The 16,296-nt window shown below is 42.2% G+C and overlaps 1 protein-coding gene across 1 annotated transcript in view; it reads right to left on the bottom strand.

Annotated features, from left to right (window-relative positions):
* LOC139459491 (sulfhydryl oxidase 2-like) overlaps positions 1–15,980 on the bottom strand; it is a 41,056-nt gene extending 25,076 nt beyond the window's left edge. The window contains exons 1-5 of the mRNA XM_071240944.1: positions 15,689–15,980; positions 14,881–14,981; positions 12,385–12,545; positions 4,880–4,970; positions 1,259–1,395 (exon numbers count right to left, since the gene is read on the bottom strand). Of these exons, the coding sequence (XP_071097045.1) occupies positions 1,259–1,395; positions 4,880–4,970; positions 12,385–12,545; positions 14,881–14,981; positions 15,689–15,929 (731 nt within the window). The 5' untranslated portion in view covers positions 15,930–15,980. The remainder of the gene's footprint in view (positions 1–1,258; positions 1,396–4,879; positions 4,971–12,384; positions 12,546–14,880; positions 14,982–15,688) is intronic.
* Positions 15,981–16,296: the final 316 nt, after the last annotated feature.

Raw genomic sequence — 16,296 nt, 5'->3', positions numbered from 1 at the left:
TCCAAAAGAGGGGCCATTGTATGAGGTTCATATGAGCCTTAACACGGGCCTCACAGAGAAAATTGTATGGTGGGAAGTAAATACAGTAAATACAACGCTTGGCTTATCCAATTGGATCAGGTATGTTACACTGCCATACAGGTCTAATTTTGCATTTAAGTTGTCCATGGACAAGACTAAAGAATTTGACAAAATGACATGAAATCTTTTGACATGAAAAACATTAGCATTTGATAAAATACATCACATACAGAATTTATTACTAGCTCATGAGGCTGTTAGTGTTGGCATGAACCTTAAAGCACGACCAATAAATGAGATATTCCTGAAAGGCATCGCATACAATGCACAGACGAATGGACAGTTGGACCATGTACTATGCACTAAGCTCACTTGAGTTCGTGAGTGAAATGATTGGGCAGCTATTTCAATGTCAGACTTGCAACAAGGCTAAGGTAGGGAATGGTTCACAATAATAGAATGGAGATTAAATACAATTGATACTTTAGGATGGCACTGTTTCTTTTGAAGGAAGGTCTTTGAAGCAATATCATTCAGCAGCTACTACATGACATTCATAACTGCACAGATGGGTACATGGAATAGGAGCTCCTTTGATAGCATGACTTACATGACAACCTTTTGTACATGACAACCTTATTGTACATGCCATCCTAGTTAGCTTGACTCACACGACACCCTTGTATAAGCGATCCTTGTTAGCATGATTCACACGACAACCTTCTTGTATATGCCATCCTAGTTAGCTTAACTCACACGACAACCTTCTTGTACATGCCATCCTAGTTAGCTTAACTCACACGACAACCTTCTTGTATATTCCATCCTAGTTAGCTTGACTCACACGACAACCTTCTTGTACATGCCATCCTTGTTAGCTTAACTCACACGACACCCTTCTTGTACATGCCATCCTCGTTAGCTTAACTCACACGACAACCTTCTTGTACATGCCATCCTAGTTAGCTTAACTCACACGACAACCTTCTTGTACATGCCATCCTTGTTAGCTTAACTCACATGACAACCTTCTTGTACATGCCATCCTCGTTAGCTTGACTCACACGACAACCTTGTACATGCCATCCTTGTTAGCTTAACTCACACGACACCCTTCTTGTACATGCCATCCTAGTTAGCTTAACTCACACGACACTCTTCTTGTATAAGCGATCCTTGTTAGTATGACTTACACGACAACCTTCTTGTATATGCCATCCTAGTTAGCTTAACTTACACGACAACCTTCTTGTATATGCCATCCTTGTTGACAGAGTACAGTGAGGGAAAGGTGTTGATGCCAAACTTGGTGACATCTGCTTTCAGCATTCGTCGCACCAGGATGCTGGGCAGGTTCATCGTGTCCAGAATAACCTGTAAGAAGATGGATCAGAGTTACAGCATCAGCTGGTGAGTGTTGCTTAACACCACTCAGCAATATTACAATTCTGTGAGAGTCAGCACTGGGACAGGACGCCCGCCATGATAGAGAGCATCAGTCAGCAATACTGTATTCTATGAGAGTCAGGACTGGGACAGGACCCCCGCCATGATAGAGAGCATCAGTCAGCAATACTGTATTCTATGAGAGTCAGGACTGGGACAGGACCCCCGCCATGATAGACAGCATCAGTCAGCAATACTGTATTCTATGAGAGTCAGGACTGGGACAGGACCCCCGCCATGATAGAGAGCATCAGTCAGCAATACTGTATTCTATGAGAGTCAGGACTGGGACAGGACCCCCGCCATGATAAAGAGCATCAGTCAGCAATACTGTATTCTATGAGAGTCAGGACTGGGACAGGACCCCCGCCATGATAGAGAGCATCAGTCAGCAATACTGTATTCTATGAGAGTCAGGACTGGGACAGGATCCCGGCCATGATAGAGAGCATCAGTCAGCAATACTGTATTCTATGAGAGTCAGGACTGGGACAGGACCCACGCCATGATAGAGAGCATCAGTCAGCAATACTGTATTCTGTGAGAGTCACGACTGGGACAGGACCCCGGCCATGATAGAGAGCATCAGTCAGCAATACTGTATTCTATGAGAGTCAGGACTGGTACAGGACCCCCGCCATGATAGAGAGCATCAGTCAGCAATACTGTATTCTATGAGAGTCAGCACTGGGACAGGAAATCCGGCCATGATAGAGAGCATCAGTCAGCAATACTGTATTCTATGAGAGTCAGGACTGGGACAGGACCCCCGCCATGATAGAGAGCATCAGTCAGCAATACTGTATTCTATGAGAGTCAGGACTGGGACAGGACCCCCGCCATGATAGACAGCATCAGTCAGCAATACTGTATTCTATGAGAGTCAGCACTGGGACAGGACCCCCGCCATGATAGAGAGCATCAGTCAGCAATACTGTATTCTATGAGAGTCAGGACTGGGACAGGACCTCCGCCATGATAAAGAGCATCAGTCAGCAATACTGTATTCTATGAGAGTCAGGACTGGGACAGGACCCCTGCCATGATAGAGAGCATCAGTCAGCAATACTGTATTCTATGAGAGTCAGGACTGGGACAGGATCCCGGCCATGATAGAGAGCATCAGTCAGCAATACTGTATTCTATGAGAGTCAGGACTGGGACAGGACCCCCGCCATGATAGAGAGCATCAGTCAGCAATACTGTATTCTGTGAGAGTCACGACTGGGACAGGACCCCGGCCATGATAGAGAGCATCAGTCAGCAATACTGTATTCTATGAGAGTCAGGACTGGGACAGGACCCCCGCCATGATAGAGAGCATCAGTCAGCAATACTGTATTCTATGAGAGTCAGCACTGGGACAGGAAATCCGGCCATGATAGAGAGCATCAGTCAGCAATACTGTATTCTATGAGAGACAGGATCCCGGCCATGATAGAGAGCATCAGTCAGCAATACTGTATACTATGAGAGTCAGGACTGGAACAGGATCCCGGCCATGATAGAGAGCATCAGTCAGCAATACTGTATTCTATGAGTCAGCACTGGGACAGGACCCCGGCCATGATAGAGAGCATCAGTCAGCAATACTGTATTCTATGAGAGTCAGGACTGGGACAGGACCCCCGCCATGATAGAGAGCATCAGTCAGCAATACTGTATTCTATGAGAGTCAGCACTGGGACAGGACCCCGGCCATGATAGAGAGCATCAGTCAGCAATACTGTATTCTATGAGAGTCAGGACTGGGACAGGACCCCGGCCATGATAGAGAGCATCAGTCAGCAATACTGTATTCTATGAGTCAGCACTGGGACAGGACCCCCGCCATGATAGAGAGCATCAGTCAGCAATACTGTACTCTATGAGAGTCAGCACTGGGACAGGAAATCCGGCCATGATAGAGAGCATCAGTCAGCAATACTGTATTCTATGAGAGTCAGGACTGGGACAGGATCCCGGCCATGATAGAGAGCATCAGTCAGCAATACTGTATTCTATGAGAGTCAGGACTGGGACAGGATCCCGGCCATGATAGAGAGCATCAGTCAGCAATACTGTATTCTATGAGAGTCAGGACTGGGACAGGATCCCGGCCATGATAGAGAGCATCAGTCAGCAATACTGTATTCTATGAGAGTCAGGACTGGGACAGGACCCCGGCCATGATAGAGAGCATCAGTCAGCAATACTGTATTCTATGAGTCAGCACTGGGACAGGACCCCCGCCATGATAGAGAGCATCAGTCAGCAATACTGTACTCTATGAGAGTCAGCACTGGGACAGGAAATCCGGCCATGATAGAGAGCATCAGTCAGCAATACTGTATTCTATGAGAGTCAGGACTGGGACAGGATCCCGGCCATGATAGAGAGCATCAGTCAGCAATACTGTATTCTATGAGAGTCAGGACTGGGACAGGATCCCGGCCATGATAGAGAGCATCAGTCAGCAATACTGTATTCTATGAGAGTCAGGACTGGGACAGGATCCCGGCCATGATAGAGAGCATCAGTCAGCAATACTGTATTCTATGAGAGTCAGGACTGGGACAGGACCCCGGCCATGATAGAGAGCATCAGTCAGCAATACTGTATTCTATGAGAGTCAGGACTGGGACAGGACCCCGGCCATGATAGAGAGCATCAGTCAGCAATACTGTATTCTATGAGAGTCAGGACTGGGACAGGATCCCGGCCATGATAGAGAGCATCAGTCAGCAATACTGTATTCTATGAGAGTCAGCACTGGGACAGGACCCCTGCCATGATAGAGAGCATCAGTCAGCAATACTGTATTCTATGAGAGTCAGGACTGGGACAGGATCCCGGCCATGATAGAGAGCATCAGTCAGCAATACTGTATTCTATGAGAGTCAGGACTGGGACAGGACCCCGGCCATGATAGAGAGCATCAGTCAGCAATATTGTGACGATGATGATGTTCGGCTGGTCAATGTCAGTGTTGCTGTGTTGATTTGTGAAATGATCTTTATCTCCTTCTGTTTCTGGTTATATCATTGACATAAACTTCAACAAGGTACTGTATTTGACGTAATAAGTGCCCAGGGCACTCTCAAAATTAGGAATAGGGGGCTCTGATTAGAATATTATTTTGGTGTAAAAAACAGAGTTGAAAGATAAATTTTGTGGTTTAAGCTGACAACCTGAAATGTTTATGTACGACAGATATATTTTTCCAGAATTAAATTGCCAATAATTAAGGTAGCATATAACACACGAGTGTGTATCATACGCGAATAACTAAGTCTTGTGTACATTGATCAGTTGGAAGGGGTGCTAATTGGGATTGTTCACTTGCCAATATATTAACAAATATCGCCCTGGGCGCTTATTGGAGCGGGGCGCTTATTCGTCGAATACAGTATTCTATATATCCTTCACCTACCTCTCTTCCCAGGACTGATTTTGGATCTTCGAAAATAAGAAAAACATATTCATGGTGCTCTTTTGCTTCTGTCCATATTTCTTGTATTGTTCTGAAATTTAAATATTGCAGTCTTACATGATAATCTGGCATATGGATGAAAATAGACCATTTGATATAAAACTGAATGAAATAGGACAATAATAGTGTCACAGCATTGTAGTTCACCTGGACTTTTAGTTCACAGCTTAAAAAACAAAGACAGCAACAGAACAAAAGTTCTCCCCATTCATAGTAACATCATCTCTGACTAATCTGGTCAAGCTGAGATATTGTTCAGAATCTTTATGTATGGTTGACATGTACCATAAAAGTCAAATCAACCATTACATGTAAAATATGGAACCTACATGCTTGCGGTATTGGTATCCAGCACAGATTATGTCTGGATTAGACTATGCTCAGTGAGAGTCTTCACTAATCCTGTATCACCAAGGAAATATCTGACAAACTCTAAGCAGTAGCTTGGAATGCCGATCTGAATTCTTTATGAAAATCATTTCCGAGTGATATGCTTGCAGCCTCAAGCTGTATGATATATCAAAACCACTTCTAATTTGACAGTGTCACTATCAAGGACATGTACTCTAAGATTGAATACCTCTCCAGCTCTCAAACATGATGGTGACACCCGAAGGATTGGAACTTTAAGTTGTAGCAAACAGCAAACAAGAGCCCAACAATCTCTGAGACTTTGAGGCACAAATATCTGGCAAACTTGCACTCAGCAGTAGCTTCTATTGACAGTCTGAATGCTTGAATAAGAAAGTATTGGCAGATTAAAGTCATTTCGCATATCACTAAGAGCTTGACAATCCGTCAAGAGTTTTGTTGAGACATTTCCCAAAGTCCTGTCGTCTGAAACTGAGTACATCTGCGAAACATGATGTGGAACAATCAACTACTGGGCCAATATCAGTGGCCCAAACTGGTACAATATCAGTGGCCCAAACTGGTACATCCTCCACAGACATATCCCTCAGGTAATAGTTGGCCAAGGTGCTGTCTGTTCACTCCAAGATGCCAGTGAAAGGAAAGCCTCCTGGATAAGGTGCAAATCTGTAAAACTGTGGTTCGGGAAGATCGCACCCTACTGCACAAAATAATGTGATTGTTTCCATCCCTTGGGTGTCGTATAGGCACTCCAGTTCTTATATCAAGGTGATGATGAAGGAAGGCAACACGATACTCGGCATGTAGTCAACAACGATCGTAGGAAGAATTAGAAAATTGACTCTGTATCTTGTAACCAAGGCTGAAGATATAAATGTGTCGTAGTCTGAAGATCATACTGTACGAAGTAAGGCGATCTTTTCCATCCCTTGAATGCTGTATAAGCGCTACCGTTCTTATAGCATGGGGACGATGAAGCGTGGTGCCTTGCGACTGACGTGTTGGAAGCGGAGGTCTACCATTTCCATCCTCTGTACATTGATGGACTATGACGGGCGTCTAGTTGAGTGGTTGCACCATGCGTACAAGTAAGCATGCAAACCAATATGTAGAAATATATTGCACTGCACCCCATAGGTCAGTTGACCTAATTCTGGAGTTGTTTACAGTCGGAGAACTTGACACGTGACATGTAAATCACCCTGGCCAGTAGCCGAAAAAACCGCATTGGAGCCGGAAATGAGGTGCAATCTCCACACACAGACAATCCCCAATGAACTGTGTGGGAGACATGCGAGTGGTGTACCCAAGTTCTGTCAAAAAAAGCGGGAGCGCCGTGTTAGAGCCTCTTTGAGGAAGGCTGGCCCTAAGACAGGGTAGAGGAGCCTTGGTGCAGGCGATGTCGACGAGGACGACAGTGGATGTTGTCGTTGGATGATGGGGCCGGTGCAGAGCAAAAAAAATGAACACTGTGATATGAGAGACCAGTCAACGATTATCCCGAGAAGTGGGTACCTGGTAGCCTATGATGAAGCTAGGGGTCACACAGGCTAAATGGGCCTTAACAGTGAAGATCTGCCAGTTCTGATACAGATGCTGACCACAAGAAGCCCTTTTTTTATGGAAACCTAGCACATATCCGCCAAGCGGCTCATAGGAGGCTTTAAAAAAATGGCTTCCAACAGATGTGAGCTCCCTCAGCCTCATCCAAGGACTGAACCTGCAGGTCACCTCTCCTTAAAGGGCAAGTTCACACGGAAATGAACCTTTTTTTCTTGTACTTTTTCCACATTAAAAGTGTTAACATAGAAGTGTCATAGACAAAAATATAAAAACATCATATTTAATTAATATATTTTTTGCACTAAAACGATTTATATTTTTCACATTTACCAAGTGTTCTATTTCCATTACAAAAACACCATGGCTTATGTCCCTTGCAATATGACGTCATTGGTGCCAATTGATAAACATTATGACGTCATCATGCTTTGTTAGAGCCGCTTCACGTGGTGTAGGTACAGTTTTGTGATTCTAGCATCTCAGATGCAAGCCAGAATTGTGTTATGCTGAGTCACCACTGCGCCGCAGTGTGTCGTAAACCATGTTGTTTTACCGCAAACTGGTCCTTGATATCTTTTGCGTTGAGAATAGACAGGCACCCAGTTGAATTGGCACCAATTACGTCATAATCTAAGGGGGATAACTCAGGCCTATTTCGCTCGTAAAACGAAGGCCTCATAACGGCATATCACTTTCACACTATTGTGAGCTTCCTACTTTCACTGTGAAAAAAATGAGTGTATATTTTCAAACACAGATACTAACTAATTCTAAAATTGCGTTTTGTTTAGAAAAAGAAAGAAAGTGATTTTTGCGTGTACACTTCCCCTTTAAGCATGGTGCTTTAAACGGGTTAAGGAGAACGTCGCAAAACAAAACCTCGTCCAGACAACCAGTGGGCAAGTTGAATCAGACCAAATGTCTACTAGTTGAAAAGATACCTCTCAGGAAGTTACCAAAACAAAATAAATAAATTTAGTGTATTACCCAAGCCAAAAAAAGAATTCAAAATGCAGAACACGTCAATACGTGGCCACGTGGTGAGTCGTAAAAACTTTGAGGAAAAGACAAAATGGCGGTTCATTTCAGTTGTGATGAAACAACATGATAAATCCATCACCAAAAACTAAAAGTCAAAATACATAAATACATGTAAGAGAATATAAGTACAGTAGAACATGGATATAGTGAACAAACAGATACAACAAACTGTTAAAAAATCTCTGATTTATCTCCAATATAATATCATATAAAATATACGTAAATAATGAACTCTCTACAGCGAACTAACGGATACAGGGAACTGATATCTGATCACCGACAAGCTCATCTACCACTAATTAGTGACGTGTATAGCGAACTGAGAAATCTCACTCAGTGTCAAGTGTCACTGACAATTGGCTGTACGCATTCACCATGAATCATCACAATCAGCGGTGATGGATCAACCTTGCCAAACTTGCATTGTGTTAATCTTATCTGTACATGTAATCTTGTCTGTAAAACAAACATTAAACATATAGATTTTACGAGATTGTGTCCAAGTGTCAGTTCACATGCATATGCTATCATGGCGGGCAAAAGTAAGAGGAATTTAATTTAATGTTATTAAATGAATGTTATAAAATGTTATCAATTGAACATGTTGAATGCTATGAAGTGATCACTTCTAATACAAGTCTAATATGCTGCAATTACGTATATTGTGTTTTGTTTTATCCAAGATGGCGAGCGAAAATGTATATAAAGAACAACGGATATATCGAACTGATTTCTCTGGTCCCTTGTAGTTTCGTTATATCTATGTTCTACTGTAGTAACCTGTTAGGAGGGCAACCGTGAAGTTTTGTACATCAAGACGGTATAGTAAGACCGATGTTAAAGGTTTTAACTCCCCAAAAGTAAGCACCTGTGTATCCTCCTATGCAAACAGAAGGAAAGTGATGAAGAACAGATATCTGTATTTGGTAACCAAGGAAAATGGGCACCCCCGATGTAGAAGAGGCATGTTTTGGGTTCTGTGTTATATGATCGAAGTGAAGGAAAAAACTGAATAGGTAGTAAGGATAAACTAAATAATTATTTAAAAAAAAATTGAAACTAAATTGTTAATTAAGTTCATGAACTTAGGAAGGTGATTGTAAGTACATCAATTGAAATTAGGAATATTGAGTGCTACTCCATCACTTGCTTGATAAAGGTGTTAGGATCTACACCGAAACGTCGCACTAATTGTAATAAAGGAGTTGTTCATCCATAGAACTCGTCTTACTTCATGTGCTTGCAGTGTAGGATTCATCTGCCACTGTCAGCTGGAGGTATTGATTTGCAGTACAGTGCTTGTCTTTGTACATGGCTGGCACACTCAGTCAGCCACCTGTTGCTCACATGCTTCACAAGCCAGCAGAGATATCATCAATTGATGACAGGGTTATGAAAAGCAATTGACATCCTTTGCAATTCAAATTAATCATAAAAGTTTGAATGTTTTATACTGAATGTGTTCTATAATCATTGCATACAAGCACCAACAATGTCCTATCTTCATAATACAGCTAGGACCACCAAATCACTAAACTGTACCTAGACATGTTACAAGGAGTGCTACAACAAATCACTCAACAAAATCAGCTGGGTCTACTTCAAAAAGACAACAGATCATGGACCTGGAACCAAGCATCCTGAAAACCTTTGTCATGCCCCGTTTATCCCTCTGAATATTCTGCCCACAGTTTGTGTATTGGGTTCAGCTGCTGCCTGTAAGCATGGAAAGTATGTACTAAGTACATGCAAACTGTTAAGGATGCACTATCATCCCTTTCAGCTACCACTCGTAGTAAATAAAATGGTTTAATACAATCTCACAATAAACCAGGGATCCAGAAACCCGGTCAATGCTCCAGACTTGTCTGGTTGTGACTGCAAAATGTCCGATTTGAAAAAGTGCAAACCAGACATTTTAAAGTTTGACAACCAGATATTCTTTAGAAAGTTCTTGCCAGACATTACAACCTGAGACCGGATATCATAACAAAGGATATAAAGTAGGAGGTGCAGCCAGACTATCGTGTTTTTGTTGTTGATTAGGGAATATACGACTTGCAAGGGGGACCAAGCACTATCAGTCAACATCCTATTATGCGCAGTAAAAAACTACATCGTATCCCTTCAGGGAATTCAAGTGATAACAAACTGAAGACTAAAAGAAATAATAGTCTTGGTCCTCAGGCACCGTCTGCATCATCAAAAAGTCTACTGCATGTTTCGTTTTTATTTCCATTTAAAAAAAACAAAAACAACAATGCTTTTAAAACACGGCAGTGAAATGCTAAAAGACTTAAAAACAATGTGATCCAATATAGCCCGCAGTTACTTCCCTTTACATGCGCACTGCTTTACTATGCATCTCGTGTTATGGACAAGACAGCAATAGGAATTTGTCTGCATTTTTAGATTTTTGCAAATTTGGTCAATAAACACTCAATTTATGATAAAACATCACTAGACATGATGATTTTCAAATTCAATGGTATTTGTGTACAGTATGCCTGACAGTGATACGCATACGCAGAAATAAATATAAGATTACATGTGTATTTGTCTTGTAAACTAAGCCGGAAATAGCAATCAGCTGTTTACACATTTTCTTCCCTAGTTATTGGTGATGCTTAATGTCGTGGCCAATATTATAATTGAAAAGAAATTTCAATACAGTGATAGGTAGACCGAAGACTTTGTATCTCCAACGACTAATGTTGTTTCAAGGCATGGTGTGTTGATTTAACTTGCCAATCAGTTCATACACAATTTCACCCAAATTAATGTGAACACAATTGTATGAAATCTTGGATAAGAGTAACGACTAATGTTGTTTCAAGGCATGGTGTGTTGATTTAACTTGCCAATCAGTTCATACACAATTTCACCAAAATTAATGTGAACACAATTGTATGAAATCTTGGATAAGAGTAACACAATGGATTTCAAACATGATGAACACTTTTATAACCAGATAGTGTAATAACCTGCATACTTCAGTACAGATTTGTTGACATGTTTCCTCCGGTGTTGTGTGCTCACGATAACGTCTTCATTTTGAAATAAAATCAAAGCTCATAGTACGCTTGTATTATGCACACACTGTAGTCAAGGAATACAGTTATAATAAAGGGAGGCCTTTTCCTAGGTTGATTGTACACAACTGTTCATTTGGTTACATACTAATTTGAACAGAAAGAAACGATAACATGAGGGATGCAGGATGTCCAGGTGACACTACAGTAATATAAAAAAGCGTGAGCTGAGGTTTAGAAATGACATACGGAGCTGATGCTAGTAGCATGTAAACCTTCTACTCTGGGGTGACAAGCACCAGAGAGGTCAAGAGGTCAGCTCTGGGCATCAGGAAGAGTCAATGGCGCTTGGGATTGGTGACCTGGGGGCAAAGCTGTGGGTGCCCTCTACATCCTCTAAGGCTACGTCTCTCCGCTAGTGCCAGGTGGGAACTGTGTCAGAACCCCAGAAGCAATTGCTTTGGAAAGCCATGGTGGAGGCAATCACTCTGCTCTCGTGAGATTTATTGGCCCTGGGGGAATCCAAGCTCGTTCACCCTTGTCACAGTAACCAGAGCCAAGAGGAAGACCAACTTCTTGGTGAGGTTGTAAAATGAAGCTGAGTGAAGTGGCTCAAATGGGGCATAACGCAGCAACTTAGAGCCAGGTAAGTAGTAATGGTACTGCCCTTGAGATGTCTCCAGTGCAGGAACAGAAGAAATTCTGCCAAGAATGGGGCAGTCGCAGTAGTGGGGTCATGATGTTTTTCCTTGCAGAAACTCTCAAAGAATTGTCACATGTGGCTGCTCTGGCCAGAAAACCCTAGGTGCCTAAGGCCCTTTGCAGATATACGAGGGTGAGATGAAGGCCAACCTGTCTGTTTGGCCAACCTGGGTTGTCTGTGGACATGTCTTTGCTATCCACGAACCAGCCCCTCATTGGTCACCAAGGCACAATAAAAGTCAAGAACGAGGGTCTTGGTCTTCTGCAATGGCAGGACCGGAACGTCTGTTGAAGGAGGGAGTGTGTCATCCCCTGATTGCATAGGCACCACACCACTGTGATGTTGTTGGTGGAAAATGCACTCCTCTTCCTTTACTTCTACGGGATCGCTGGTGCCAGCTGTAAGGACAGCAAGTGGGCTTACAGGAGCTCAAGCGCGATGGTGCCGGTGCTGTAAGCGTTGACACCAGGAACATCGTCAAGGCCAGGGGACAGGAAGGGACCGTGTGGTCACGGACGTGTGAGTCATCAGCATCAGAGACATGAGAGTCTGCCCTGGCGACAAAGTTTGGAGAACAGTGGGTGAAGTCATGCCCGAAGGCAAAGTGGCAAAGATTAATGCAACAAAATGGGGAGACAAGAAGTCACAAACCATAAGCAATATACCCCAATAATAAATGCCAGTCTCATTTTGTTTCTAATATATATATATATGTGAATATGTAGTGAACTTACTTCAGTGGCTGCAGTCTTGGCCAGGAAGGTGGAGCTGTAGAGTTGATTGAGTCTAGGCACTTGAAGCTGAAGCTTACCAAGCTGTCGAAGTCATGTCCCCCAGCCAGTGTGTGTGTCGCTGTATGATGGGAGGAATTCTTGTTGGCGTGGGGCCTGAAGAACTGACAACAGAAGAAATACAGTTACTGAAGCATTATACTAAACCAGTCACTAAACCAGGCACATGTCAGTCTGTATGTCACCCATGTATGTAATGATGTCACACCAGGCACATGTCAGTCTGTATGTCACCCACCTATGTATTGATGTCACACTAGACACTAGTCACATGTCAGTCTGTATGTCACCAATGTATGTATTGATGTCACACTAGACACTAGTAACATGTCAGTCTGTATGTCATCCACCTATGTATTGATGTCACACTAGACGCTAGTCACATGTCAGTCTGTATGTCACCCATGTTTGTATTGATGTCACACTAGACACTAGGCACATGTCAGTCTGTATGTCACCCATGTATGTAATGATGTCACACTAGACACTAGGCACATGTCAGTCTGTATGTCACCAATGTATGTATTGATGTCACACTAGAAACTAGGCACATGTCAGTTTGTATGTCACCCATGTATGTAATGATGTCACACCAGGCACATGTCAGTCTGTATGTCATCCACCTACGTATTGATGTCACACTAGACACTAGTAACATGTCAGTCGGTATGTCATCCATACATGTATTGATGTCACACTAGACACGAGGCACATGTCAGTCTGTATGTCACCCATGTATGTATTGATGTCACACCAGGTACATGTCAGTCTGTATGTCACCCATGTATGTATTGATGTCACACTAGACACTAGGCACATGTCAGTCTGTATGTCACCCATGTATGTATTGATGTCACACCAGGTACATGTCAGTCTGTATGTCACCCATGTATGTATTGATGTCACACCAGGCACATGTCAGTCTGTATGTCACCCATGTATGTATTGATGTCACACCAGGTACATGTCAGTCTGTATGTAACCCATGTGTGTATTGATGTCACACTAGACACTAGTAACATGTCAGTCTGTATGTCACCCATGTATGTATTGATGTCACACTAGACGCTAGTCACAGGTCAGTCTGTATGTCACCCATGTTTGTATTGATGTCACTCCAGGTACATGTCAGTCTGTATGTCACCCATGTATGTATTGATGTCACACTAGACACGAGGCACATGTTAGTCTGTATGTCACCCATGTATGTAATGATGTCACACCAGGCACATGTCAGTCTGTATGTCACCCATGTATGTATTCATGTATAACCAGGCACATGTCAGTCTGTATGTCACCCATGTATGTAATGATGTCACACTAGACACGAGTCACATGTCAGTCTGTATGTAACCCATGTATGTATTGATGTCACACTAGACACGAGTCACATGTCAGTCTGTATGTCACCCATGTATGTATTGATGTCACACTAGACACTAGGCACATGTCAGTCTGTATGTCACCCATGCATGTATTGATGTCACACTAGACACTAGGCACATGTTAGTCTGTATGTCACCCATGTATGTAATGATGTCACACTAGACACATGTCGGTCTGTATGTCACCCATGTATGTATTGATGTCACACCAGGTACATGTCAGTCTGTATGTCACCCATGTATGTAATGATGTCACACCAGGCACATGTCACCCATGTATGTAATGATGTCACACTAGACACTAGGCACATGTCAGTCTGTATGTCACCCATGTATGTATTGATGTCACATGTCAGTCTGTATGTCATCCATCTATGTATTGATGTCACACTAGACACTAGGCACATGTCAGTCTGTATGTCACCCATGCATGTATTGATGTCACACTAGACACTAGGTACATGTTAGTCTGTATGTCACCCATGTATGTAATGATGTCACACTAGACACATGTCAGTCTGTATGTCACCCATGTATGTATTGATGTCACACCAGGTACATGTCAGTCTGTATGTTACCCATGTATGTATTGATGTCACACTAGACACTAGGCACATGTCAGTCTGTATGTCACCCATGCATGTATTGATGTCACACTAGACACTAGGCACATGTTAGTCTGTATGTCACCCATGTATGTAATGATGTCACACCAGGCACATGTCAGTCTGTATGTCACCCATGTATGTATTCATGTATAACCAGGCACATGTCAGTCTGGTTGTCACCCATGTATGTATTGATGTCACACTAGACACTAGTCACATGTCAGTCTGTATGTCATCCAAGTATGTATTGATGTCACAACAGGCACATGTCAGTCTGTATGTCACCCATGTATGTATTGATGTCACACTAGACACGAGTCACATGTCAGTCTGTATGTAAATACACAGAGATACATTTCCTGTGAGAGAATACTGCACCATCTGACAATTGACACAGACATAATTCACATCCAATTACACAAGTGTTATATCTGTATGTAACATACCAACATTGTAGGGTAGCCCTGGGTATCAAAGGTTCGGCACAGCCCACTGTTGTTGGCATTGGAGCAGTCCACGGCTCCCACTGACAACACGCTCACCCAACCTGGGAGGAGGATAAGGACAGTTAGCATTTCCTTCCAACAGACTGATTATCAGAAAACTGTGCAGATACAAAATCAGTGTGAACATTGTTGTAATTAGTGAGGAGCAAAGGCAGGACCTAGATGCACTTCAAACATGTTGGCTTCACCTAACTGCATACCTGACATCAGGAATACTTGCACACATTTGCCTTGCCCAAACATGACAAAACCATACCTTAAAATCTGTCTAGACAACGCAGATTCCCCATCCTCTTCTGCCAAGACAATAAGACTTAAGCTTTAACAATTTATTGACATCATGCCCTCACGAGAAGTTGCAGTAGTGTATTCTAAAGTTGCTGCGAGGCGTTGTTTGGAGCAAAAAAATCAGCTTTTAATGAGGTTCCTCAAAATTAATATCTTAATGATCCCGTCATTGTATAAATATAACTTACTGATCAGCATACCCACATCTTTGCACAAAATCAGACCTGGGTACCCACATACATTAATTATAATTTAATCAATGTTCGATGTACACCTAGCAGCAAGAGTTTTTAGGCATTGGCCTATTCCATGCGTAACTGACACACTGTTTACTTAATTATATTCATTTTATTACAAAGAATTCTGTTTAAACTATTCTGAAAACACGAAAGTGTATACATTGAAATAGTCAAATAATGTCAATAAGAATGGTTCTACAAAAATGTATGCCGTTAAATACCCTTGGCGTATGTAGCAAACTTCTTCCATGTGGGTGCGAAGTTGATGCAGTGGCCGCACCAGCTGTTGTAGAACTCGATCAACCAAGCATTCTCTTTGTCCAAAAAGTGATCGTAGAAATTTTCATTGGTTAAAATTGTCACATCGTCAGAAGGTGAATAAAGTCCATGTTTCTTCGTTTGACCCGATTCGGCATATTCGTTAAAAACTATGAATGTCAACAGAAACAGACAGGCGTTCATCTTCCTGATTCGGACATTGCTCGCTGTCACCCTGCAAAGTGTCAACAAGAGCTAAACGTGAACCGGTGAGTACTATTCTCTACACAACTGTTATCAATAGTAGAAACAATTTTAATCTTTTGATTGATTAGTAAATTTGTTTGGAAGAATTATCTCAATATTCAATTATCAGGCATTTGTGTATATATTCTAATTATTCTATGGTGACTTGTTAATGATAATATTATTTTAAAAAAAAGAAAGAAATTACCATACTAAACATTAGTCGTACAAACGTACAATATTTTATCTTCTGATCTCAGTCGCAGAAGATTTCCAATACAAAGCCACGTGGTGAAACGTGCCTAGAGTCACATATTATGTTCAC

Source organism: Haliotis cracherodii, unplaced genomic scaffold, assembly GCF_022045235.1.
Source record: "Haliotis cracherodii isolate W230 unplaced genomic scaffold, xgHalCrac1.p SCAF_13, whole genome shotgun sequence".
NCBI classification, from domain to species: Eukaryota; Metazoa; Mollusca; class Gastropoda; order Lepetellida; family Haliotidae; genus Haliotis; species Haliotis cracherodii.
Note: the sequence above shows the minus strand (reverse complement) of the source record. Positions and strands in the feature narration are given on the sequence as shown.